The 27,099-nt window shown below is 38.6% G+C and overlaps 1 protein-coding gene across 1 annotated transcript in view; it reads right to left on the reverse strand.

The window, feature by feature from the left end:
• Positions 1-7,451: 7,451 nt before the first annotated feature.
• The window catches only part of LOC124593674 (coiled-coil domain-containing protein 174), a 61,969-nt gene continuing 42,321 nt past the window's right edge, over positions 7,452-27,099 (reverse strand). Inside the window, exons 6-8 of the mRNA XM_047131967.1 lie at positions 25,847-25,966; positions 10,779-10,919; positions 7,452-9,374 (exon numbers count right to left, since the gene is read on the reverse strand). Coding sequence (XP_046987923.1) covers positions 8,935-9,374; positions 10,779-10,919; positions 25,847-25,966 — 701 coding nt within the window. The 3' untranslated portion in view covers positions 7,452-8,934. The remainder of the gene's footprint in view (positions 9,375-10,778; positions 10,920-25,846; positions 25,967-27,099) is intronic.

A 27,099-nucleotide genomic window follows, 5' to 3' on the forward strand; every position in this document is an offset into this window, starting at 1 on the left:
TGCTTGTACAGCCCTCTCGCAGTGTCCGGAGCAAGTATGGTGGGTCTGACACACCGGTGTCAATGTGTTCTTTTTTCCATTTCCAGGAGTGTATATTGTTGTTGAACTGACAAGAGCGTATGAGTACATAATTTATTTCAAGAATATAGAGCTGGTTAATAATATTCCCCTTTAACCTGATACAGTCTTTGGAGATGAATTAAACGGTGAGAGTGACATAGCTGATAACCCAAAGAAGAGGATCATGTGCACGCACAATGTGAAAAGTCAACTGGAAGAGGCAGATGAGTCGTGCAACCCAACACCGCACTGCCTCTTGTCGTCCAAGAAAGTGTTAGACACATTTCTCATGCTCTTTGAAAGTTGCTTTCCATTAGGTAGACTAAAAGAGAGTAGTACAACCAACAGGGAACCTTGGTGACTGTCGAAAGGGATAAAGATGTAATGTAGAAAAAGTGGGAATTACATCAAAACATTAGAAACAGTCACAATCAAGCTGCAGTAGCCCATTGCAAATAGTACTGCAAGGTACTTAAAAATGTCATTAGAATGGCAAAAAGCATGTGGCATGTGGTTCTCATGATAAAATTAAAACAATGTTGTGAGTTGTGAAAGGACTGTCTGGGCAACTGCACCATGTTGAGGATATAAAGTCAATTCATAGTAAAAATATATTTTTGTTACTGATAAATCAGATATACATACAGTATTTAGCAATCACTTTCTGAATATAGCATGTGCATTAAATAAAAATTTAGTTTCTATAGGGAATCAATAACTCTCTCAGCAAATGGCAAACTGACATTCTGAGAGGAAGGCTGAATCAGTAATAAAACTGCTGAATAATACGGACTCTCATGGATATGACAGGGTATCTAGCAGGATACTAAAGCACTGCGCTACATTCATTAGCTGAGTAATTAGCCACATTTGACTTTTTCCTTTAGGAATCATCAGTTTCCTGAAAAATTATAGTACACAAGAGTGAAACCGCTTTATACAAAAGTAAAAAAGGGATAATGTACACAATTTTAGACCTACTTCTATGCCATCAGTTTTTCCTAAAGTTACTGTAAAGGCCATATGTGTAAGGGTAGTTGATTATTTCGGTTCACATAATTTGCTGGGTTTGGTTTCTGAAGTAGTTTAACAACTGAAAACTCTGTATTCTCTTTTCTCTGTGAGGCACTGGATGGATTAAACAAAAAGTTACTATCACCAGGCATCTTCTTTGATTTAACTAAGGCATTTTATTGCGTTGATCTTAAAACATTACTGCAGAACTTGGTCCATTATGGATTAAAAGGACTGGCTCACAGTTGGTCTCTCTCATACTTTAAAACCAGATAGTGAAATACCATTCTTCATAGTAATGAGAACAACTATTATGTGGAGTCTGACTGGGCATGGTTAAGTGGGAGATGCCCCCGGGGTCAGCAATGGGACCACTACTGTTTCTTATTCTAATATGACATGTGATTCCAAAATTTTCTGTTTGCTGATGACACTTGCATGGTAGTGAAGGATGTTGAGTGCAAAATATGCAAAGTATCAAATAGTGCAGTTCAAGACATAAATTCATGGCTTCTGGAAAATGAATTGATTCTAAATCGCAATAAGACACAGTTTTTACAGTTTCTGTAACACAGTTCCACTAAAACTGACATTCTGAGTACAAAGAAAGAGCATATGATTAGCAAGTATGAACAATGAAAATTCCTATATGTTCAGTCAGCTGTGATGGATAACCCTTGTTCAGGATCTTGTTCAAAAACTGAATGCTGCTATATTTACCATTAGAACAATATCTTCAATAAGCAATAGTCCAACATCAAAATTAGTTCTTTCCTTTTTTTATTTGCTTGTGGCATCTGGCATTATATTCTGGTGTAAGTCTTCCCATACACAAAAGGTATTTCTGGCTCTGAAATGAGCAATTTGAGCAAGATGTAGTATAAGTTTGCAAACACCTGTTCAAGAGTCTGGGAATTCTGACATAGGTCTCTCAATATATATTTTCTTCGGCGCAGTTTCTTGTTAAAAATCTGAGCTTATTCCCAAGAACTTGCAGGTTCACTCAGTTACTATAGGTACAAATTCAATCTGCATTTTGATCGCAGCTCCTTGAGTCTTGTGCAGAATGGTGTACAGTTCTCTGCTGCATCCATTTTCAATAAGCTATCACAAGAATTAAAAAACCTTAGTAGTAATCCTAGCATTTTCAAATCTAAACTCATGAGCTTCCTCATGGCTCACACCTTCTGTTCTGTCAGTGAGTTCCTGGAAAAAGTTAGGCAAATTCTTCTTTTATATTATTGATTATGCTAATAAAACAATGGAAAATCCAAGATGTAATAACAACACTACGGAAAGGATAGATTGCTACTCACCATACAGAGTAGGTGTTGGGTCACAGACAGTACAATGAAGGAGACTGCTAAAATATCTAAGCTTTTGGACAAAGTCCTTTTTCTGTCATCGAAAACACACATACATTCCCACAAGCACAACTCAAACATGGATGGCCACTGTCTCAGGGCACTAGAGCCTGACTGTGACTGCATCTGACAGAGCAGCAATCAGGGATGCGTGGTGGGGGTAAGGAGGTGGCATGAGCCAAGGAACAGAAGGGATAGCACGCTACGGGTGGGTGAAGATGCTAATGCTGCCTGGAGGAACAGGATAAGGCTGTTATGCGCAGTGTTGAAAGCTGTGGTGGGAAGAGAGAAAGGGGGGGGGGGGTTGAAGGTACTGGAGTGAGAGCAGAGAAATGGACAGGTAAGTGAGAGACAGGAACTAGCAAAAGATTTAGATCCGGAGGTTACAGGAACAGAGGATATGTGCTCTCACAGCGTGCACAGTATGTGGTCAAAGGGAGAATGGATACTTCACCACACTAGGAAAATGCACGTCTGTCAATGTGCCAAATGTCGATGGCCAGGGATAACAGGGTCCAAATCAGTAATCAGGAAATAGCTAAGTTTAACAAGGTCATTGTAAAGAACTCCACCAGGGAGCATCAGTGAGACAAGACAAGTGAGGCTTAGAAAGTCCACAAAAACAATTAAACATGCCACTGTTGTTTACCCATGTGACCTGGTGCCAGCTGATGTATCACTCCGTGCAGCAGTTAGTGACCTCATCAGATAAATGTTTAACTATATTGACTGATGCCTGGAAACATCCAGTGGGACTAACAGAACTCCAGTTGAAGACTGATAATTTCCTAGGTAAGAAAATATTGCCTTCACATTGTCTGTATTAGTTTAGATTTCCAGACAATAGGAAGACCACAATATAATAACAATATTACAAAAAGGATACAGTGCTACTCAGATTATAAAGGGGACATATTAGCTTTCGGCCAAAAGGCCTTCTTCCAACGTAGGAAACATGCACACAGGACCACTGTCTCTGCTTGCTGAGGCTGGACAGCAGAGAGAAACTGTGTCTGATGTGAGCAGCAATCTGGTGTGGGTGATGGGGATAAGGAGACAGCATAGTGTAGGGAGGAGGAGGGATAGCAGAGTGGGGTGGGGGGAAGTGAAGCACTACTTGTACAAGAGTGCAGGGATGTTGTGGGGATAAGGTGGGGCTAGAGGCAGTCAGGAGTTTAGGTTGGGTGGGGGGTGGAGAGGGAACTTGAGAGGAAAAGGAGAGAAGTAGGACAGGGGTAACAGACTAGTAGGTATATTAGTGGAATAGGTTGTGTAGCGCTGCTGTGGGGGTAGGGAAGGGGATAGGCAGGTGAAGAAGAGGAACTAGAGAAGGTTGAGGCCAGAGACAGTTACAGAAATGCAGGATATTGCAGGGAAAGGTCTCACCTGCATATCATCCCCCTCCTCGTCCTCCCGACTGCAGCTAGCAACCCTACCCTATCCCCACCACATTCCTCCACACTACAAGAAGCAGCACTTCATCTTCTCCAACATTACCCAGCTAGCCCTCCCCCTCCACACCCCATACCACCTCCTTAACCCCAACACCATGACAGACTGCTGTTCCCATCAGGCGCAGTTGCTGTCAGCAGTCCAGACTCAGCAGCCAGAGACAGTAGTCATGTTTTGTGTGTGTGTGTGTGTGTGTGTGTGTGTGTGTGTGTGTGTGTGTGTGTGTGTGTGTGTGTTTTGTATATCTGAAGATCTTTATAAGACTTGTCAGAATCAAACTATACTGTTTGTTGTCCTGAATGTCAGATTTTACCATAGTCTTTCCACCGTTTGCCCATATCACACTTTTAAACATTTTCTCTTGATAAACAACCTTCAATCCCCAATAAAGAAACCCCTAGTTCATTGGTTTAAGGTTTGTCGCTTTTAATATTTTATACACCTTCTGAGATTATCTTGTTGTTGGTTTTTTCCATCAATCATGTTGTTGTTGTTGTGGTCTTCAGTCCAGAGACTGGTTTGATGCAGCTCTCCGTGCTACTCTATCCTGTGCAAGCTTCTTCATCTCCCAGTACCTACTTCAACCTACATCCTTCTGAATCTGCTTAGTGTATTCATCTCTTGGTCTCCCTTTAAGATTTTTACTCTCCACACTGCCCTCCAATACTAAACTGGTGATCCCTTGATGCCTCAGAACATGTCCTACCAACCAATCCTTTCTTCTAGTCAAGTTGTGCCACAAATTTCTCTTCTCCCCAATTCTATTCAATACCTCATCATTAGTTATGTGATCTACCCATCTAATCTTCAGCATTCTTCTGTAGCACCACATTTCGAAAGCTTCTATTCTCTTCTTGTCCTAACTATTTATCATCCATGTGTCACTTCTATACATGGCTACACTCCGTACAAATACTTTGAGAAAAAGACTTCCTGACACTGAAATCTATACTCGATGTTAACAAATTTCTCTTCTTCAGTAATGCTTTCCTTGCCATTGCACTTTATATCCTCTCTACTTCGACCATCGTCAGTTATTTTGCTTCCCAAGTAGCAAAACTCCTTTACTACTTTAAGTGTCTCATTTCCTAATCTAATTCCCTCAGCATCTCCTGATTTAAATCGACTACATTCCATTATCCTCATTTTGCTTTTGTTGATTTTCATCTTATATCCTCCTTTCAAGACACTGTCCATTCCGTTCAACTGCTCTTCCAAGTCCTTTGCTGTCTCTGACAGAATTACAATGTCATCGGTGAACCTCAAAGTTTTTATTTCTTCTCCGTGGATTTTAATTCCTACTCCGAATTTTTCTTTTGTTTCCTTTACTGCTTGCTCAATATACAGATTGAATAACATCGGGGATAGGCTACAACCCTGTCTCACTCCCCTCTCAACCACTGCTTCCCTTCATGCCCCTCAACTATTATAACTGCCATCTGGTTTCTGTACAAATTGTAAATAGCCTTTCACTCCCTGTATTTTACCCCTGCGATCTTCAGAATTTGAAAGAGAGTATTTCAGTCAACATTGTCAAAAGCTTTCTCTCAGTCTACAAATGCTAGAAATGTACGTTTGCCTTTCCTTAATCTAGCTTCGAAGATAAGTTGTAGGGTCAGTATTGCCTCATGTGTTCCAGTATTTCTATGGAATCCAAACTGATCTTCCCTGAGGTTGGCTTCTACCAGTTTTTCCATTCAGCTATAAAGAATTCGCGTTAGTATTTTGCAACCATGATTTATTAAACTGATAGTTCGGTAATTTTCACATCTGTCAACACCTGCTTTCTTTGGGATTGGAATTATTATATTGTTCTAGAAGTCTGAGGGTATTTCACCTATCTCATACATCTTGCTCACCAGGTGGTAGAGTTTTGTCAGGGTCTGGAAATGTGGTGCTACAGAAGAATGCTGAAGTTTAGATGGGTAGAACACATGACTAATGATGAGGTATTGAATAGAATTGGGGAGAAGAGAAATTTGTGGCACAACTTGACTAGAAGAAAGGATTGGTTGGTAGGACATGTTCTGAGGCATCAAGGGATCACCAGTTTAGTATTGGAGGGCAGTGTGGAGGGTAAAAATCTTAGAGGGAGACCAAGAGATGAATACACTAAGCAGATTCAGAAGGATGTAGGTTGAAGTAGGTACTGGGAGATGAAGAAGCTTGCACAGGATAGAGTAGCATGGAGAGCTGCATCAAACCAGTCTCTGGACTGAAGACCACAACAACAGCAACCAAGTGTTAGCTATGATTAAGTTATGCTCTGTGCAAAATTCTACCGGGCGGCTTCCTCTTCATTTCTTACCCCTTATCCATATTCACCTCCTACGTTTTCTTCTCTTCCTTTTCCTACTATCGAATTCCAGTCACCCATGACTATTAAATTGTTGCCTCCCTTCACTATCTAAATAATTTATTTTATCTCATCATACATTTCATCAATCTCTTCGTCATCTGCGGAGCTAGTTGGCATGTAAATTTGTACTACTGGCTTCGTAACTATCTCGGCCGCAATAATGCATTCACTATGCTGTTTGTAGTAGCTTACCCGCACTCCTATTTTTTTATTCATTATTTGACGTGCTCCTGCATTCCCCTATTTGATTTTGTATTTATAACCCTGTATTCACCTGACCAGATGTCTTGTTCCTCCTGCCACCGAACTTCACTAATTCCCACTATATCTAACTTTAACCTATCCATTTACCTTTTTAAATGTTCTAACGTACTTGCTTGTTAAGTGATCTGACATTCCACACTCCGATCCATAGAATGCCAGTTTTCTTTCTCTTGATCATCATCCTGAGTAGTCCCCACCCGGAGATCCGAGTGGGGGAGTATTTTACTTCCGGAATATTTTACCCAAGAGTACCATACAGTAAAGCTGCATGCCCTCGGGAAAAATTATGGCTGTAGTTTCCCCTTGCTTTCAGCCGTTCGCAGTATCAGCACAGCAAGGCCATTTTGGTTAGTGTTACAAGGCCAGATGAGTCCATCATCCAGACTGTTGCCCCTGCAACTGCTGAAAAGGCTGCTGCCCCTCTTCAGGAACCACACATTTGTCTGGCCTCTCAACATGTACCCCTCCATTGCGGTTGCCCCTACGGTATGGCTACCTGTATCGCTGAGGCATACAAGCCTCCCCACCGACGACATGGTCCGCGGTTCATATTTATATCACATTTATATGTTTCTCATGCTTGATTTTTTTAAATTTATTCAATAATAAATATGACTTTTGCATTTTACTATATGTAAAGTTTCCGTTTATAACCTCACTACCACTTCAATTTATGGAGTTTACAGACTCTACCGAGGTTGGGACAATTATAATTGTAACAAAAAAATAAATCAAATATCTCTGGTTACTATTGTGCTGCTCATTTGCCAGTTATTACACTTGATGAATATAACATTCAATGGCACTTAAGGCTGAGAACTGGCATGCACGCGCTCTCTCTCTCTCTCTCTCTCTCTCTCTCTCTCACACACACACACACACACACACACACGTGTGCTGTTCAAGGAACCACTGGAGGAACTTAAGGAAAATCACCATTTTCAGCTTTTTATTTTTTTTATTTTTTTTTTACATTCAATTTTCTGTAAGAAATAAAATTAGTTTTTTTCTTTTATTAACAATGTACAAATCTACATTAGATACAGACAGCTGTGTCTGTCATTTGGCCACAGCACCACTACATCTCATCTGACTTTCAGAATATCAGTGTGTGAAGGTTGTTGTAAAGCAAAGTGTGTGAAGGTTGTTGTAAAGTACAGATACATAGTTTACTGGCCCAAAAGAATTCCTCAATGGTAACACTTAAGGCTGAACATGTGAAGTGTCAACTGATTTCTTTGCATAAAGTGATAAGTCTTGTGTGAATCTTCATAGATAAACTGAAAACATGCACAGAAAAATATTCTAATCCTCAAATGTAAACACTTAGAGATAAGTGCTGCCATCTGTTGCTAGGTATGAGAACTATCAAAACTGACATTGGTCTCAACCCTCGATATCACTTAGGAGAGAGACCAATGTCAATTTTGATAGTTCCCATACCCAACAATGGATGGCAACACTTATCTCTAAGCTTTTACATTTTTCTGTACATGTCTTCAATTATATATGTTCACAGAAATATTATGTACTGACATACTGTTTTGAATTTGTGCTGACAGTTCATGAGAGTCAAAGGAAATATGGATGATAACCATGGGAAAAGTAAAATGTCTGTGGTCTCAAAGGAGCTTTTGTAAAGAATAAAGGAAGCTGAGTATACAAATCAACAACTCACACTGCGTGAATTGTGTGTATTCCTTTTTGATGTCAGACATTTATTCATGCACCTCTGACACTACCATGAGAAAAGAAGAAACTGAGTTTGCACCAGGCAACTGGAATTTTATTTGATAAAGAGAATGAGCAATAAATGGGCCCCTCACTTGACTTCTTCTAACAGTATTAAGTAAAATGAATACATTTCTTGGTCAAGTTGTGTTAAGGAATAACATAAAGGTTTCAAATTAGGCAACAAACAATGCAATGGTAGAAATACATGCTTTCCATGAATGCTAATAAACCCAAAAAGTCAATTTCAACGAAGACAAGCATACAATCTTTTGTTTCCTGACAGGCAAGGCAGTGTATAAACTAAAGTTTGCTGTCAAATTTGGCAATGCCTTTGATGGGCCTTACAAAATAAAAGGAAGGAAATAATGAGAAGTGGAATCATCCTGTTTCCTGATAGCACTTGGGCACACATGGAAGTCATCATAGAGACTCCTTGGAAAATTCCATGCAAATGTTCAACCATTTGTCACACAGCAAGAATCTAAGGCTCACAGCTTCCATCTACTTCTGTACCTAAAAACATCTAACGACACAATACTTAACATCAATGATGGGATCTGAATATCTGTTTGGACAATGGTGCCATTTTCTAGGAAAATATGACTTGTACCAGGCAATAACTTATCAAGAATGTTTTTATCAATGAGAAATGTAGTCAGTTATTACCAGCCAAGACAGCTTTCATATTTAAACAATGCTCATAAGACCCTTCTCTGGCTTTGTTTGTTTCTCCTCTGCTTTCTGCCTGAGGTACTTCAGACCTGCTTCCACTGCTTCCGAAATTTCAGCCGGAGACATACCAGCATATGGATCTGTATTTAATGTAGGATGATGTCCAGTTTCACTTATGGGGGGAGCATACGAAACAGCATGAGAACCTACTTCAGCAGCATCACTGTTCTGAAATTTGTTGATTAACTTGTTATGAGAAGGAGTTGGATTTGAGAACACTTTTTTCCTCGAGGAGAAGAACAGAGTATTTTTTGATGCAGCTGGAAGTGATTCCTCAACAAGATTAACACCTGGCTTGTCTGGCTCTTGTAGTGGAGAAAATTCCTGCTGTCGTTCCTCCCTCTTCTTTTCTATCCACTTTTCTTGTGACATAACTTTCTTTTCTGCAGATCGCACTGTAATAGTAATAATACAATTAGAAAAGCAGCATGAAGGAAATAATGCTTACTACAATTTTACCACAAACAACATTTTCTTTCTAGGAAACAACTTACTACAAATGCAAATTGTCAGATGTGTTTAAACATGTGGTGAAATGTGGTTCACAAGAACAACAACAAAACTTGGAAGGGAAGGGTGGGGAAGTTTTCCACTGCATTTCTGCAATTACATTGAACTGCCATTATCTTACTATTGAACAGAAATTTACAATTAAATCTGATGCACACACAGAATCCAGAAACATCTGTGATATCAGCATGAATGATTGTTTAACTGAAAGGTTTTGGGAGTCACAATTCTTTTTCATTGGTCGATTTGTACAATCAAGGAAGACGCCCATAGACTTCGTAAGTCAACTGTAAAAAAGTAGGACTGCCTTATTCTGAATCATACATTAACATGTAAAGAAAGCATAATAAGATACTGGATGCTCCTTCTTGCGGAACATATTATGAAATGATGTGATATCTGAAAAGTGAGATCAAGAAACAGAGAACAGTACAAGTTTGGAAAAATATTTTCATAATCCCCATTTCTATGACTGTCAAAAAATATTGTCTCTGGTATATACTGTGGCCCTGATCAAGACCAGGTATTTAGAGATGTCCAGACAGAAAAGCAAACTGTACAGCAATTTCCAGTACATTGTTAAAAGTGTCACATTGTTTTCTATATAAATGCAGAAAGCAACAGGGAGCTTAGTGTATTCTCAGTTCTCATGTGAGTCTGCAGTTCAATACAAATTTCAGAGTTTTTTTTCTGCAGTAAGTGCTGGCTACTTATGTTTCTAGAGGAATTCAAGATTGATAAGCTAATGTTTCTAATGTTAGTATTTTCATCAGATGATATTACAAAGATATGGCTTTCTCGAGTCAAGCCCTCAAATGAGGTCAATAATACCAAGGATAATTTACATGTCTCTCAGAATAATCTTTGACCAGGCTTTCAAGCTCTGTATTAAACATATGGCACAGTCACATGATATCCTAACTATGTCTCCCTCCTTACCCTATGATTCTTACCTACACAAGCAGTCCATTTGTAAAATTTACTGTATGTGCCCTGATGACACAAATTCTTCAGCTATAGCACTGGAAAATCTTATGTAACCACAGGAAGAGTGAGCAGTTTGAGATGATCATGAATTACCAACAGACCTGTAGGTCTGGTACAGTATTTTATACTGGTATGACCAATACTGAATTGTCAGTAAAAATGCACAGCCACAGATAAAGTGCCTGTATTATGCAATATATGCAATAAGTACACTGGCCCTCAAACTACGCATATTTCAGTCACCTTACCTAACTTAAAATATCCAAAATCCCTTACTCATAATAAAGACATTAATTACTTACCAAATCCGTTATGATATTTAGAAGCAATACCCTCTTTTCCTTCGTCCCAGGGACGGATATGAGACTTCCTTATCGAATCATCCTCCTCCTTCTCCTCCTCCTGCTCGGTCCTCACATATGTTGGTCCTATGACAGCACCTTCTGAAACAACAAAGGAGAGTGCTGTGAATCACAATGTTTCCAAAAGGATGTTATAGATCTGTAAGTCATTTATTACTGTCAGCTAATCTTCTCAGATATTCTGGTATAATGGAGAGGAAGGCATTTATTAGTACACTATTAGTAAATCACATTTGATAAACAGAAATGGAAAACATTCCTCAGTATGTGCTTCATAGTAAATAGAAATCAAGCTCATATAATTTTTGCCTATTCTTATCATTTCTGCAGTAAACACCTCTGTGACGTGGGGGCAGGGTACATGTACTTTTGGTTACACATAATATTGCCTTAATGAACTAAACGTGACATAATATTTATGAATGTGTGATGTTTTTGTAATTTTACACCTTTTACTTGTCTATCACTATGGTTTTCAACACACTGGCAGAGTAAGCTAAGTGTTTGGTGTTGTGAATTAAATCTAAACATCTATTGTTGAGATATTTAAATTGTGTCTAAGTCATACCAGCAATTTTCACACTGTCTACAGATTTCACCACAAAATTATCTCCAACTACCTTATATTCAATATCAGATGGCTACAGCAACTGAGAAGTAATTATTAACAAAATCATTCCGGAATCAAGTTTGAGCTGTGGCTGGGCCCTTCTGTTTAAGGCGCCATAGTCCTAAGAGCCTGTGTGGAAATCAAAAAGGTGGGGGAATTTGTACTTGTAGACTGCAACTATGTGTCAGCCTTCGAGACTTGTGCAAGTGGCACATGAAAAAACAAGCTATAGGTTTCAGTCATGGTCTATAATGCTGTTTCAATCTTTAAGAAAGTAACCATTTAAGTTGATTTCACATCTCCAGAGAGAAAAAGAAAACAGAATTGAAAAATGCAAAACATATGTAGTGAAAAGCAGTATATTAAAATGAATGATAATATAAATATGTTTGATTTTAAATTTTCCCCAATCATAATAATTCTGAATCCTTCTCTTATATTCAGCCTGCAGTCATCATCCAGTTGGTGTGATACTTTAGCAAGTAGACCTGTTATCATCCTTGGGACATCTTGATAACTATTTTCCATTGGGCCATTGTATCCCCACCCTCTTGCTGTCAGTCACAGGGTAGTAGTACTGCCAGGCAGTGGCTCTGTTGGTGAGATGGCAGGGAAAAGGTGCAGTCGGGACATGAGTTGTGTTCATCAGTCTCTATGCTGCCACCACCAGGGTTAGAACATTGCTGATGAATAGGATATGTGTCTATGTAGTGTGGTCTTAGCTGTTCAATTGCTGTGCCCAAATGAATCTTTCCACAGAGTGCCATTGCGCTTTGACCACAGTCAAGACTGGATGCCAAGCCTTACTTAGTTGGAAACCACTGTCATTTATAAGTTTATTGCATAGCTGGGTCTCTTCAGATTATTTCAGGATGCAATCCCAGAATGTGTTGGCCTGTTTCACCTGCAGATGTAATCAACAATTCTCTCTTCACATGTGGAAGACTATAGATCCAGTCTGTTGATCTCAAGCTAACATACCACGGCAACTGGCAACATGCAGATAGCCACAAAATAAGAATGTCTTGTGACTAAACCAACATGTAAAGAACATTGATAACTGTTATCAACTGTAGGGAGAGAAAAAAATTGACACTGTTAAATTAACTGTATTAGGAAAGGGACTAAATTTTGCAGTGAATCTGGCAACACAACAAAAGGCAAGTTTTATTAGTGCTGGAACAAGTTGCTCTTGCCCTCCAATCAGATGCAGTGAAGGAAATACAGCAAGAAACATGTGTACACTTGTAAGGACCATTCCCCCGAAGGCAATGTTCTCTAGAGAAGAAAGAAAAATTCTTAAATGCCTTCAACAAGATTCTGAAAGACATAAATCCTCCCAGCAGATAAAGGAAATCCTACACTCCCGCTACTGCTTCAAGTATACAGGGTGTTACAAAAAGGTATGGCCAAACTTTCAGGAAACATTCCTCACGCACAAATAAAGAAAAGATGTTAAGGGGACATGAGTCCGGAAACGCTTAATTTCCATGTTAGAGCTCATTTTAGTTTCGTCCACCTACACTCAATGGAGCACATTATCATGATTTCATATGGGATACTCTACCTGTGCTGCTAGAACATGTGCCTTTACAAGTACGACACAACATGTGGTTCATGCACGATGGAGCTCCTGCACATTTCAGTTGAAGTGTTCGTACGCTTCTCAACAACAGATTCGGTGACCGACGGATTGGTAGAGGCGGACCAATTCCATGGCATCCATGCTCTCTTGACCTCAACCCTCTTGACTTTCATTTATGGGGGCATTTGAAAGCTCTTGTCTACGCAACCCCAGTGCCAAATGTAGAGACTCTTCGTGCTCATATTGTGGATGGCTGTGATACAATACGCCATTCTCCAGGGCTGCATCAGCGCATGAGGGATTCCATGCGACGCAGGGTGGGTGCATGTATCCTCGCTAACGGAGGACATTTTGAACATTTCCTGTAACAAAGTGTTTGAAGTCACGCTGGTACGTTCTGTTGCTGTGTGCTTCCATTCCATGAATATTGTGATTTGAAGAGAAGTAATAAAATGAGCTCTAACATGGAAAGTAAGCATTTCCGGACACATGTCCACATAACATATTTTCTTTCTTAGTGTGTGAGGAATGTTTCCTGAAAGTTTGGCTGTACCTTTTTGTAACACCCTGTATAAGCAGAAAATGTATGGCCTATTAGAGTGCAACACCTACAGTAGATGCAAATTGAAGAAGAAGACCAACAACCTTCTGCACAAGACTTTCCGAGATAAGATGGTAAAAAGACTTGGTCCACAAGCAGTTGTGCCTCCTAGACATGTGTGTGATGAATGGCAGCTTGCTGTAAATGTAGAAAAATGTAAATTAATGCAGATGACCAGGATCAACAATGCCATAATACCTGAATACAGTATTACCAGGGTGCTTCTTGTCATGGTCACATCAATTAAATGTCTGGGAGTGATGTTGCAGAGCGATATTAAATGGAATTAGGATATAAATACAGTACTAGGAGGGGGCGAAGGGTCAACTTTGGTTTACTGGGAGAGTTTTAGGATAGTGCGGTTTATCTGTAAAGGATATTATGTATAGAACACTGGTGCACCATTCTTGAGCATTGCTCAAGTGTATGGGATTCCAACCAGATCAGGTTAAAGGAAGACATTGAAGCAAATCAGAGACGGGGTGCTAGATCTGTTACTGATAGGTCTCCTCAATAATTGAGTATCATGGAGATAGTTCATGATCTCAAATGGGAACTCCTGGAGGAATTTCACAAAACACTAATGAAAAAAATTTAGAGAACCGGCATATGAAGTTGATTAGTAGTGACACAAGGTACCCTCCGCAATGCACCATACAGCAGCTTGCAGAATATTATGGTGCACTGGCAGTATGTATGTAGATGTACATTTAACAGACTACCTAAAATCCATAAAGAAGGGACCTCACTCTGTGCTATTGTAAGTCACACTGGCACAACAAACATATGAAGTAGAAAAATACCTGACAGCAATATTCAGCACCATTAAAGCAAATGCTAGTACCAAATATGGAATTCAGTGCAATTCATCCAGCTACTTCAGAATATTATATGTAAATTGAAGGTGGAGGGGGGGGGGCAAGGAAAGGAATGGGAAAGCATTACTGATGTCAGCTGCATTGGGATATTAATTAGAATCAGTGGTGATGAGTGAAAATGTGTGCCAGACCGGGATTCAAACCTAGGATTTCCTGCTTACTAGGTAGGCGTATTAACCACTGTGCCATCTGGGACACAGTGTTACTGCAACTCCACAGACTATCTCGGCACACTTCACAGCCGACACACATTCCCACCGAACGTCACCTATCCACAGTCCCTGTCCATTTCCTCCATACTCTGTACTCTGAGATTCCCGCAGGAGGTTGGACGTACTTGTGCATCTGCACTGAAGAAGGTAGCTTAATTGTTCATCATTATATGAATGCATGGTGTCTGTTCTTTCAGATATGTCCATCACACATTCATACACTTCAGAATAACTGACTAGGGCATGAAAATATCAAATTGAGCTTTGATGTGGTTTCCCTCTTCATTAGCATACCTCTTAAATCTCATAGATAAACTTTGAGCCATCATTAATAAAACTTTTTGAATTTGTGCTCGTGTCCTACCTACGTTCTGTTTGATGGGAATTATTACAATCAAGCTAGCAGAGTGTTGAAGGCTGTCTGCTATTACCAGTGGTGGCCCACAAATTGATGGAGGCACTTGAAGAAGAAGCGCTAGAGCCAGTGGTCTGCAAGTCCTGACATTTCTTCTAATATGTAGATGATATGTTCAAAATCTGACTGCATGGGCAACGTGACCTACAAGACCGTTAGCAACATCAGAACTCACTACACTAAATGTCATATTCACGACTGAGACATAAGAAAATAACCAACTCCTCAGCAGTTACTGTGAACCAACACATACAGATTTGTACTTGTGTGCTGGATATCCATCATTCTTAGTGATTTTAATTCGTGTGCCTGCTTGGTAGCTGCAACTCTTGGGGGTACTGATTGGCAATTAGCTTCTAGGCTGTCAAAGGGGGCTTCCTCTGTGGCAGATGTGTGGCACACAGCTGAGGTGAGAAGCTGTCTATTGGCCCTGTGACTTAGTGCAAGTGAGACTTCTCTGTAGTGTAGTGAGGTGTGGCTCGGACATAATAGGACAAAGTGTTAATACTCGATGTCTATGGCCAAATTGTAGAGCTCCAGTTCTTGCACCTTGGTTTCCACATGATTTGTTTGAATTATCGGTTTTGATAGGAGGATATTACAAAAGATGGGATACCTGGTTACTGAATGAAGACTGTTGTTTCATTTATGTTGAGTTGATTGGTTTTGTGTTGTACCTTGGGTCTGCTATTGTTTCTATTCAGCGTCATCACCACAGTTGATGGTAGCTTTTTGTAGACACACACACACACACACACACACACACACACACACACACACACTGGTTGGCGAAATTGTGAGTGCTCTGCCATCTGAATTTTGTCCATTGTTGTCACTGTGAACTCCTTGACTTCACTGTTTTGGCAAGTGTTAGGGAAAATATACTGAAAAACGGTACTACTGTTTGCGCAGCACTCAGGACTGAAATTTTGTGGAAGCTACTAGACAGCAGATGCTGCAAATTAACTATGGGCTTCCTATGGTGTGTTATGTGGACCATCAACAGCTACGGAACAAGGTCAGTGTTGTGTGTGTCTGATGTCACGTACTTGCATGGAAGTGCGGCCCATGTCAGTTGTTGAAGCAGTGTCACATGGTGTTGCTGTTATTCTGTTTGTCTGACTTGGTGTTAATAGCAAGCCATGTGCTATTAATTCTCTCCCTATATGTGCTCACAGCTGTAAGTGTCCTATGGGGACATTTTACACTCCCATAATTACACATTTATACACGTGTGTTGATTTAGCAAGACCATATTTGCAATTCTTGCTTAGACTTGTTTTTCTGGTACCATACGTGAGATAAAAGTGGAGGATTGAGCCTGTGAAAGTATTACAAGCCTTATGTCATCACATTATCATCTTCATCATCAACCAGTTTGAACACTTTGTGGTGTGGCTTCTGAGTTTGTGTTCAACATAGGATCCTTGCAGCTTCTTCCATTTCTGCTGATCTTGAACTTTACATTGCTAATTCAATCTGGCTCTATTTCTTAAGTCTCTGTCTTTTTTGGTAAAGTGGGCTCCAGTCTAGTACTTGTTTTGACCACCTGCCACCTTTTCTTCATGGGACATGACCAGCCCACTGCCTTTTCAAGATATTCATTCTTTCCATTATGTCACTGACTTTGTTATATCTGATATCAACTGGTTTCTTCCTGTCTTCCTGTGGGCAGTTTCCAGCCTAAATTAATATGTAGAAATATTTCTAGTTTTATATCTTCTTTCATATTTAGCAGCTGACTCAAACAGACATATTCTGTGATCCTTTGCAGTTGCATACTTCCCTCTGGTGTCCATTCACTCATCATGAGCTTAGTTTTATTATACTGCATTTTTAGGCCAAGTTCAGAGCAGGCTAATGCAAGTTTACAAACCAATATTTGAAGTTCTGCTATACTATTTGCAAATTGAACAGCATCAGTGCTGAACCTCAGGATATTTAATCTCTTTTGCAGAATTTGGATTCCCTTTGTTTTCTAATCCAATTTAGACATTGTTTTTTAAAGGACTGTTAAAAATAGTTCTGGAGATACAGTCACCTTGTTTCGCAACCTTTTCAATGGGAAATTCATTGGTTTCATCAACTACATTCACAAACACTGGAGGTTTTGTATATGTTGTATAATATTTTAGTATAGGCCTACTCTATTGTTTGTTCTGTTAAGGCCTCAAACACAGGTGGGTGACTGAATCAATTGGCTTTTCAAAAACTATGAGGGCAAGGCAAAGAGGTAGATGTTACTCATCAGTTCTACTAATTCTTTCACTCAGTGTAAGGGTACAATCAATTGTGCTAAACACTGGATGTAACCCAGCTTATTCAATGGGTTGGGCCAGGATGAGTGTAGTGCTCAATCTGATAGTCAGGATTCCAATAAAAACCTTGTACAGTATAGACAGGAAGCTAATAGGGCAATAGTTTATATCTTTAGTACTACCTTTCTTACATATTAGGATTATTTCAGCTTTATTCCAATCTTTTGTATCCTGGTGAAATATACAAGAAAATGTATTGACAGTTTGCCACACTCAATGTGCGCAAGGAACCGATGATTTGGTAATTTGTGATAAGGCAGCATTGGCGTGGCCTTTTGATATTCACTGCCAGCGAGAGTTAATTAAAAGTACAAGTAATTCTAAGTTAGATGTGGTGCATAATGCTCCCTAGTTATCTAGCTTAAATGGTATCAATGCATATCTAGTGCTGCTAAGCTGGCCTGTTTCAAAATCTATCTATCTTAGGGTGTGTAAAGTATTTATGTTCTGCTGCATGAGAAATAGCTAGTGGGCTGATGTTTTTGCATGCAGAAAGCATAGTGCTTAATAGTCTACCATTAAGGTGGTGCACTCATAGTTCTGTGTTGCGTTGTCCTATGGTGATTAGTGATCAGAGTTACATTAGTTTTTATTCGCGGTGTAAAATGTTATGGTTTGTTAAATGTAGTGTAAATTGTTATGCTAGGGTAGTTCTCGCAGACAAGAATAAATTGAATGTAGTTGAAACTTACTTGTTTTGGATATTTTACGGTGGAAACCTGTTAAAGAAAAGTAAACTGTTGACACTGATAATTTAAAATGCATTTTCATTGTTATGTGATTAAGTTAACTTTTCAACGAACGGCAGAATTTGGAGTCAGTTCTACATTTTTAATTAAATGAGACACTGTCAATTACAGAGAGTTTTTTTTTAAAAGACTATGTAAATACTTTCATATTGCATTTACAGGGTGTATACATGGACAAGGAAAAAAAATTCCTGGATTTTTCCCGGATTTCCCAGTTGAAAATACACTTTCTCCCGGGTGAAAATACACTTTTTCAGTGTTAAGAGACAGTATACTTTTCCTCGGCACTGTAAAACTTATCAATCCTTTGAATGTTTATGGTTTTATACACCGACGAATGTTTATGGTTTTATACACCAACATAGAATTTCCTGGCACTTTAGAAAACGAAACTAGGGGGAAAAAACACGTTTTGGGAAGATCTTTGATGTGCAGCAACAAGTACGCTGCATATTTTCGTGTTACAAAGGTATAAATTCGAATTCCAATAAACACCACACGTTACTATCTGAAGCACTGAAATTGAGATTGCTATGTGCTTTTGTAAACCAGTGATAGCTCATGTCACGTGATCTCGCCAGCTGATGACATGATGTAGTCAGCCATTAGCAAAATCACTCTTAAGTAGCACGAGCACACAAATAAGAAAAGTTAATGGTTTAAATTAATATACATAGTGTTGCCACAAGAAAAACAAAGCTTTCACATATAATATTGATCTCTAAGATTAATAAGCTGCAAGAGAAGCTAAGCTTCCACATATAATGTTGATCTTTTTTGCGCGTGTTACACTGTAAGATACAAAACACAAATGTGCCAGTAAAATTTTTAATAACAACGTAAATGTCTGATCTTCTGCGCTTGAAATTCTTCTGGACGGTCGTCCTCAAAGACTTGATTTCTAAATGAGAGTCAAACCCTCTGTGATTAAGAAATTCATCGTACATTCTCGCACATAGTTCATCTTGCATAAAAGGAAATTTACTTTGAAAGTAACGCTTTTCAAACCACCATTCGAAATATTTTCCCGTGGCCTGTTAGAAATTGGTTCGTTTCAGCAGTTGCCAGAGAGTGCCAGATAACAGGCATCACTGCGCTTGCGCAGCTACGATGATGCAAGAAGCCCACATGTTCGTACATGGTAAAACATTAAAAGATCTTGCATTATGTCATAAAAGAAACAAGACAAGGATACTTCAAGAGCATCAGAATTTCGTGAGCCATACTAAAATGCACAATTCGGCTTAAAGTGCACATTCGTATATCCAGATCCGGATGTAAATTTTCTTAAGTGCCAGTACTGTGTTATCTCATGTTTGGTTCTTTATTATGGCATAATGCCATACAAGCTAGAAGATGGAAAACATGTACTTGAAATGCAGCGAACAGTTGAAACTGGCCAACAGTTTGAAATTAAACAGTTTGTTTCAAATAAATTGACTGTCTCGGTGCAAAAGATTAATAAAAGCCAAATCTCTTTAGCAAACTGACAAAAATAGCTTGTTCTGCAGTGCGACTAATGCTGGACTGTCAGAAAGGTGGAAATAAAACCTGAAACTAATAAGATATTTTAGCCTTCCGTAATTATGCAAACATATTTTGATACATTTGATAGTTCCTGGCTACAGAAATCTATTTTGCTTTCATTTAATGTAAGAACAATTAATGAAGAGGAAACAGCAAAATCACTAAACGTAAACACAGGTCACGTGGAGACTACTCACCTCCTCACTACAACTCAGACTGCTCTGTGCATCAGCCCCGGTTCTACAATATTTCCGAACCGGGGCAATATAAGATAATGGCGCCCAGCCACACATCTTTAGCCAGAAGTGGGAGAAGGTACTACCACAATCTAGTACCACTCATATGTGACTCAACTGCGCATGCGCAAGAGCCCGCCCGCAACTGCTCAAACGAATCTAATGTAAACAGTTGTCACGTCACGCTTATCAGAGGCAATTTGTTGTTAGAAAGGATTGTATAGTCTTCCCAAAGCCTTTGACACACTTTGCTGTTGGCAGACGCTTGTATGAGCACTGTGTTTTGTTGTTGTATATTGCACATTTCCTTTGCGACTTAAGTTTTATTTTCGTTGTTGTTGTTGTTTTTTTTTTTCCCCCTTCCCCCCTCTCGTTCATGTTTTGTTACTGGAGTATTATTCTGCAGAAGCGGGATACAGTAGTGTCCTTTCTTAAAGTATTGGTTCTTACCAGTCAGAATCACAAAAATTTAACTGAAAAGTAAAACAATGAAAACTTCCTGGGATTCTAAAAAATTCCCAGATTTTTCTCGGTTTTCTCCCAATTTTTCCCAGATCTTCCAGTTGTCCTGGGTCATATACACCCTGATTTATGGAATTTCAAAAGTAAAACCTTTTCAAAATATCTTTGATACAAAGCCTCTAATCTTGTTGTGTTGTCTGTCATATTTGAAGGGTACTAATGTTTTAAGTGGGCCCTCATTCTTATACTGACCTCAACTATAGGAAGGTGTTGTAGTTCATTATTAGGTGACTGGTGGCAGCTGAGGTCACCTTCCTAGCTATGGTCCTGCAGCCATGATGGAATCTCCACTGTAGCTTCCAACATCACTGTTGCAAATGAATTCTTCAATAAATTCTATTCAGTTCAGTCCCATCTGCTGCTAAAATCCCAGCCCTGCACTTCTTAGCCACCAAAATCTTTGTCCACTTGCATGCTTCCAGCTGTCACACTTTTTCATAACCAAAATGTGTCCTATGCTCAGTAGTGCACAAGGCTTGCAAAATCTCTGACCAAGATAGTTTAGCAGAGGAGTTGTAGCACAATTTCCCATAAGAGCTGTAACAGCAACTATCAGCTCCAGCATGTCTAGGACACAACTTGCAGATGAAGAACAAAAACCTGTTGCTGTGGGGGTCTATCAATTAGATCAGGAACATTTCAGTGAAATGGAGCAGTGCTCCAGAAATATAATTTCAAGTGTGTGTTTCACCTATAACCCAAGACAGAAACCTTGTTGGGGTCTGTTAAGAACAGCTTACAATTCTGGAATTCTGGAAACCAGGAATCTACCACATTCCATGCCAGTGTGTGATAATGTACACAGGCCAGACTATGTGAATGGTACAGGAAAAATGTGTGGAGCGTAAGGGTCACATAAATAAAGAACTACCAACAAAGTCAGCTGGCACAGAACATCTCTAAAGCACATATCATGAATTATGAATGCACCTTGTCAACAGTTCTGGGACAATGCCTTAACAATACCTGTAGAGATCCAGCTATATGATGAACTTTTAATTAGGATAACGGTATCCAACAACGCGAGGCTTCAGAGCCAGTCTTGAGCGTGCTCATGCTCAAAGCACTACGGCAGCCTGTGGAAAGATCTGCTCACATCACGGCAATGGAACAGCTAAGACAACACCACAGGGATATGCTTAGAAACAGCAGCATTGCAAACCTGGCAACTGCAGCACAGAGACTGAGGATTGTGGCTCATCTCCCAACCACACACTTCACCCAACACCTTGTCAGCATAGTCAAGCTCAGTCACTGCCAGCCCAAGGCTGAAAGCAGGAGGGAGGCTTTATAAAGATGGTGACAACAAGTCAGGTTGGTGAAATATCACCTGGACATGACATCTGGCTGAAAACCAGAGAAACGTTCAAAATAATGTACATATACGTAACCCAAAGTGATAGAAAGGAGTGAAAGTGCTCCTCTATGTAAGACATAAAGCACTGATACAACTTACATATCTTTTAGCTATGCATGGTACTTTTACTATTTATGGTGAAAGGGACAATCCACAAGAAGGAAAGTCAATAATTAGACAATGTATAATTAATTTTCAGTGTTTCTGAATTTATGTCCTACCATTTCTACCAGTACACAGATAGGAAGCTTATTATTTAACATCTAATCATTGATTATGAGGTCATTAAAGATGAGGCATAAGCACAAAGTGGAAACAGATTGGGCGGGGAAACAACCTGTGTCATTTTGATATTACCTTTAAGTGATTTACACCAACTACAGGAAATCAAAATAGGAATGACCAGATGGGGATTTGAAAGCTGACGGGGATTTGAAAGCTGTATCCCCTTTATATGAGCCTGGCATCTTACTCACTGCCCTGCCTCGATCAGTGTTGACATTTAGACTATCTTATTAAATTAGATATTTTCATAGCTGCTGTATGCAACTTTTAACATATTTATTTTATTTGCTTTCAGCTACATATTATCCAGTTGAACTCTGGAGTATCATTTGCTGTACTTTTTTCTTACTCACTGCCTTTCAACAATGTAATTTCAAATTGAATATGGGTAAAGCAAGTTTCAGCACAAAGAACTAAGTGGTTAGTCAAACATCACACTTCCTCGACCAGTGGAACAACACATTTCATGCAAACCCGTAAGATACATCCGACAAAGGGATCAAACTGCTGGAAAATATGTCAGACTTACTGACGCATTGTGTATGCATCAGTACATGGATAAAAAGGAATGAAGCTGATTTCATAGACTGGTACAGAATCAGAATGTTTTTCTTTCAAGAAAAGGCAAAAGTGCACATTGCAACTTGTCAAACTGAAATCTGTTTAGTGTCTTTAATGTTGTTTACATTTTTGGATTCATCGTGGTATAGGTCCAATCCTTCTTTAGACTATCCAGTATGGTGACTAGCAACAATCAAAGAGGAAATGTTGAATTACAATGGAAAAACAGTCTGAAACCATGCAGGATGACACTAAGTCAAGTACCTTAAGCAAGAAGCATACAAAATGCCATTTATGTTGCAGCAAGAATGCTGAATATGGCAAAATACACAGTTCATGTTTGGTTATGGTGCCAGTTACAACTGTTTCATGCTATTTTGCCAAACAAGCAACCCTGACAGCAAATGCTTGCTAGGCTCATGTTGCAATACTATTGAAAATAATTTGCCCTGTTATCCCATTCAGGTGAGATCACATTTCAGGCCTGTGGTTAAATAAAAAGGCACAACTGCAGAGTTTAGGAAAATGAAACCTTGTGTCCAATTACTGAGTGCCAGCACTGAGGTGAATGTGTGTAAATGTCTGATGAAGACTGGCAACCTTGGAACATTCTTCTTCATCAAACCCACAGCAATCTTTATCATCTACAGTAGCTAAATATGATGGGAATTTTTCAATGTGTGCTCCTCTCCGCTAAGGTGACTTCATACACTCCTTGCTAAAGGAGAGAATTTCCAACAGCTAGACTGGAGAGGCAAGACATAACTCATGACTATGACTGGTGGACTTGATCCAGTCAGATTTATCACTGAAGTGTGATAGGCTGTATTGCATTCATGTGGCTAATATTGCATATTTGTACGGCCAAATTAATACAGTTTGCAGGCCACCTACAAACAGTTTGCATTACATACTGCAGTTACCTAGTAGAGGTCTAATATAATCTTACAGGCTGCTCTACTCTCTTAGATGTTCTTCATAATTACAGGACTTTTAGGTCAGTGCCCAAATATAAATTTCCCAAATCAGTACAACCCAATCCTCAAACAAACTCAAAAAAATCACCTTCAAATATTCAAAGATTTTGGAGCACTGCTCAGCATAAAACATTCTGAGCATTTTAACAGGGTCACTGTAATCTGAGTGCATAGTGTAAAAGTCTTATAATCGTGAAGTTGCTGGTTTCATTCTTGTTTTTTTTTCTGTATGTGTGTGTGTGTGTGTGTGTGTGTGTGTGTGTGTGTGTGTGTGTGTGGAATTCTGTACTTATTTTCAAGTGGAAAAGTTAATTAACAAATATTGAACCACATTTAAAAACACCCTTTTCTATTTTTAATTACTAATAATTGGAAAAGTAAACTGAAATTTGATACAGAAGCACAAAGGGCGTTATTGTTAAATGTGAAGACTATATAATGTTCAATCTCTATAAATAGAAAAGTATTTTATTTCATATGTAATATTTTCTATATTTGTACTAAATTTTAATATACTGTGAATTGATAAAAAAAGGTCTGCAAGATTGCCAAAGATCGTGTAATTCTATCAGACATGGCAATGAATGGAGTTTCAGAGCAGTTGAATGAATGACTAGCGTCTTGAAAAAAGGTTATATATATATCAACAAATGTAAAACAAGGCCAATGGAATTTAGTTGAATTAAATGAGGCAATACTGGGGGTATTAGATCAGGAAACAAGATACTAAAAGTAGTAGATGAAAATCATTATATGAGTAGAAAATAGTAGAGAGGATATAAGGCGCAGACTGCTAGTATCAAAAGAAACATTTCTGATAATGGGAAATTCATTAATATCAAATATGAATTTAAATGTTAGGAAGTTTTTTTTGAAGGTATTTGCATTGAGCATAGCCTTGTATGGAACTGAAACATGGCTGATAAACAGTTCAGACAAATGGGAATAAAAGCTTTTGTACGTGGTGCTACAGAAGAATGTTGAAAATTGAAGGAGTGAATCAAATACCTAATGAGAAAGTACTGAATCAATCTGGGGAAAAAAGAAATTTGTGGCACAACTTGACTAAAAGAAAGGAAAGATTGATAGCACATATTCTGAGGCATCAAGGAATCGTCAGTTTCATAATGGAAGGAAATCGGGGGAGGTAAAAATTGTAGATAGACACCATGACTTGAATACAGTAAGAAGGTTCAAATGCATGTTGCTTGCAGTAATTATGCAGATATGAAGAGGTTTGCACAGACAAACTAGTATAGAGAGTTGCGTAAAACCAGTCTTTGGACTGAAGACCACAACACAACTCTCCTTTTTATGCAATAGTAATTAATAATAAAAAAGATGTTTTTTTTTAAGTGATTCAATATTTGTTAACTGAATTTACATTTGAAAATAAATGTAGATTTCAAATAAAAATGAAAAAACTTGCTGCTATTGCTGAAAATATAATTACCAACTTTGTGATTATACAAGACTTCGACATCACAGACTCTGCTATAATTGCAACTCTGTTAAAATGCTTGAAATGTTTTGTACTTAACAGTCCTCTAAAATCTTCAGATTTTCAAAGGCACCTTTTTTTGCATTTGTTTGAGAATAGCACTGTACTGCTTTAGCAAACTGATGTTTGAACAGTGACCTACAAGTCCTATAAGTGTGCAGAATATCTTAAGAGGGCAGAGCAGCCCCATAATGTCCCTTTCACGAATATAAACCTTCAACAAAATACAGAAATTGATTTTTGAGAAGCAAATCCTTTTTTAATCAGTTTGTTCCCAGTAGTATTTCATATTTGATTGTCGTTTCATGTTGGCATTATTTTCTTATCAGCATAAGACTGTATGTAATAACAGGCAGGTTTGCTCTCCACTGCTCATTTATGAATTGTCAGAGAAAAGTAATACTTTCACAATTCTGTGTCCAGCGGATTTCTTACACCCTACTCCTGTTTTTCATCAAGGAGGTATACTGACAATCCAATATATTCACACATGCATGGAAATTAATGGCTCAAATATCTGACCACACAAAATATTTGAAATACGTAAAGAGAGACATAATGTGCTGACATGAGAGAGCATAAAAATGGAATGAAACACAATAACTTGAATTCAAAAGTATTAAACAATTCTTACTTATTCTAATATGAACGTGAATGCTGCACGCATAGCTTACCAGTTTCCTCCTCCTTTTCGCTGTTTTCTAACTGTTCTGTTCTTCGCGCTAAGACATCCTTCTGAGTAGCTTCCATTGCAGCCTGGACAGGAGTGAGGATGGATGAAGCTATCTCCGACACTGGTTGTAAGTGAAAACCGCATTTGTTATGTAATGTACAACAAATGAGAAAGATATTCTTACATTTAAACAGACACTTTGGAACTCTACTCTTCAACTCAGAAGCTAAACATTAGACTTTTTCTAAATATTGCTGTCAACTACTAGCAGATTTATAAGTGTCACAATAGTCATTAAGTTTAAGTAATAATAAAACAATGTAAAGGGAGACTCACTGATAGCAGCATCTCAAACAGAAGCATAAAGTCTTTAAAGATGAATCTAGAGCCTTGAGAACATTAAAACAGGGAGAGTTCATGAGAATAGAAGAGTGGAAGGAAAGAATGAAGAATGGTTGGAAGATTAGTGCTTAACATTCCATGGTTAATGGCACCAGGTTGGCTGAGAGGGATTAAATTCAAGATAGAAAGAAATATCAGAATGCAAAACATTCTGGTGTTGGAGTCTGTTTACAGATATCCTCTTTATCAAACAGCTGCAAGTTCTAAAAGATTCATCCTTCTGGTTTCTGCTCTTTTTTCACCCATTTTTCTCCCAAAAGAGAAAACGAATGTCTCAATTTGTAATATGTTTGATCCAACACAAAAAAACACTATCAGGAAATATTTTACACATATGTTAAAACTGAGAAGGGCAAAGATACCACCAACAATCTTCACAATGTGTGTTTAGATGTGGTAACAAATAATCTAACATGTTTAGATATGAATTACCAAGCAAAGCATAACAGCAAAAGAAGATGTACTCTTACATGGTATCAAGCAGAAAACTAACTCTGCAGAATTCCATTGGTGCTCAAGCATGGGCACATCACTGTCCAGATTCCTATTTGCTATTTATTTAATTTTATCCAACTGGATACATATGGCAGAAACACAATGCATGTAATATTCCAAAACACACACACACACACACACACACACACACACACACACACACACACACACACACACACACACACACCCCCTACTGAAAGAAAATAAAACAATACAAAGTATGGAACTACAACATAATAGGATGATAATAATAATAACAATAATAATAATAATAATAATAATAATGGAACATACCCACACAAAATCACACATCTGCTATACATGGATGATCTAAAACTACTGGCAGCAACAAATCAA

The sequence above is a fragment of the Schistocerca americana genome, chromosome 2 (genome assembly GCF_021461395.2).
Source record: "Schistocerca americana isolate TAMUIC-IGC-003095 chromosome 2, iqSchAmer2.1, whole genome shotgun sequence".
Lineage (NCBI taxonomy): Eukaryota > Metazoa > Arthropoda > Insecta > Orthoptera > Acrididae > Schistocerca > Schistocerca americana.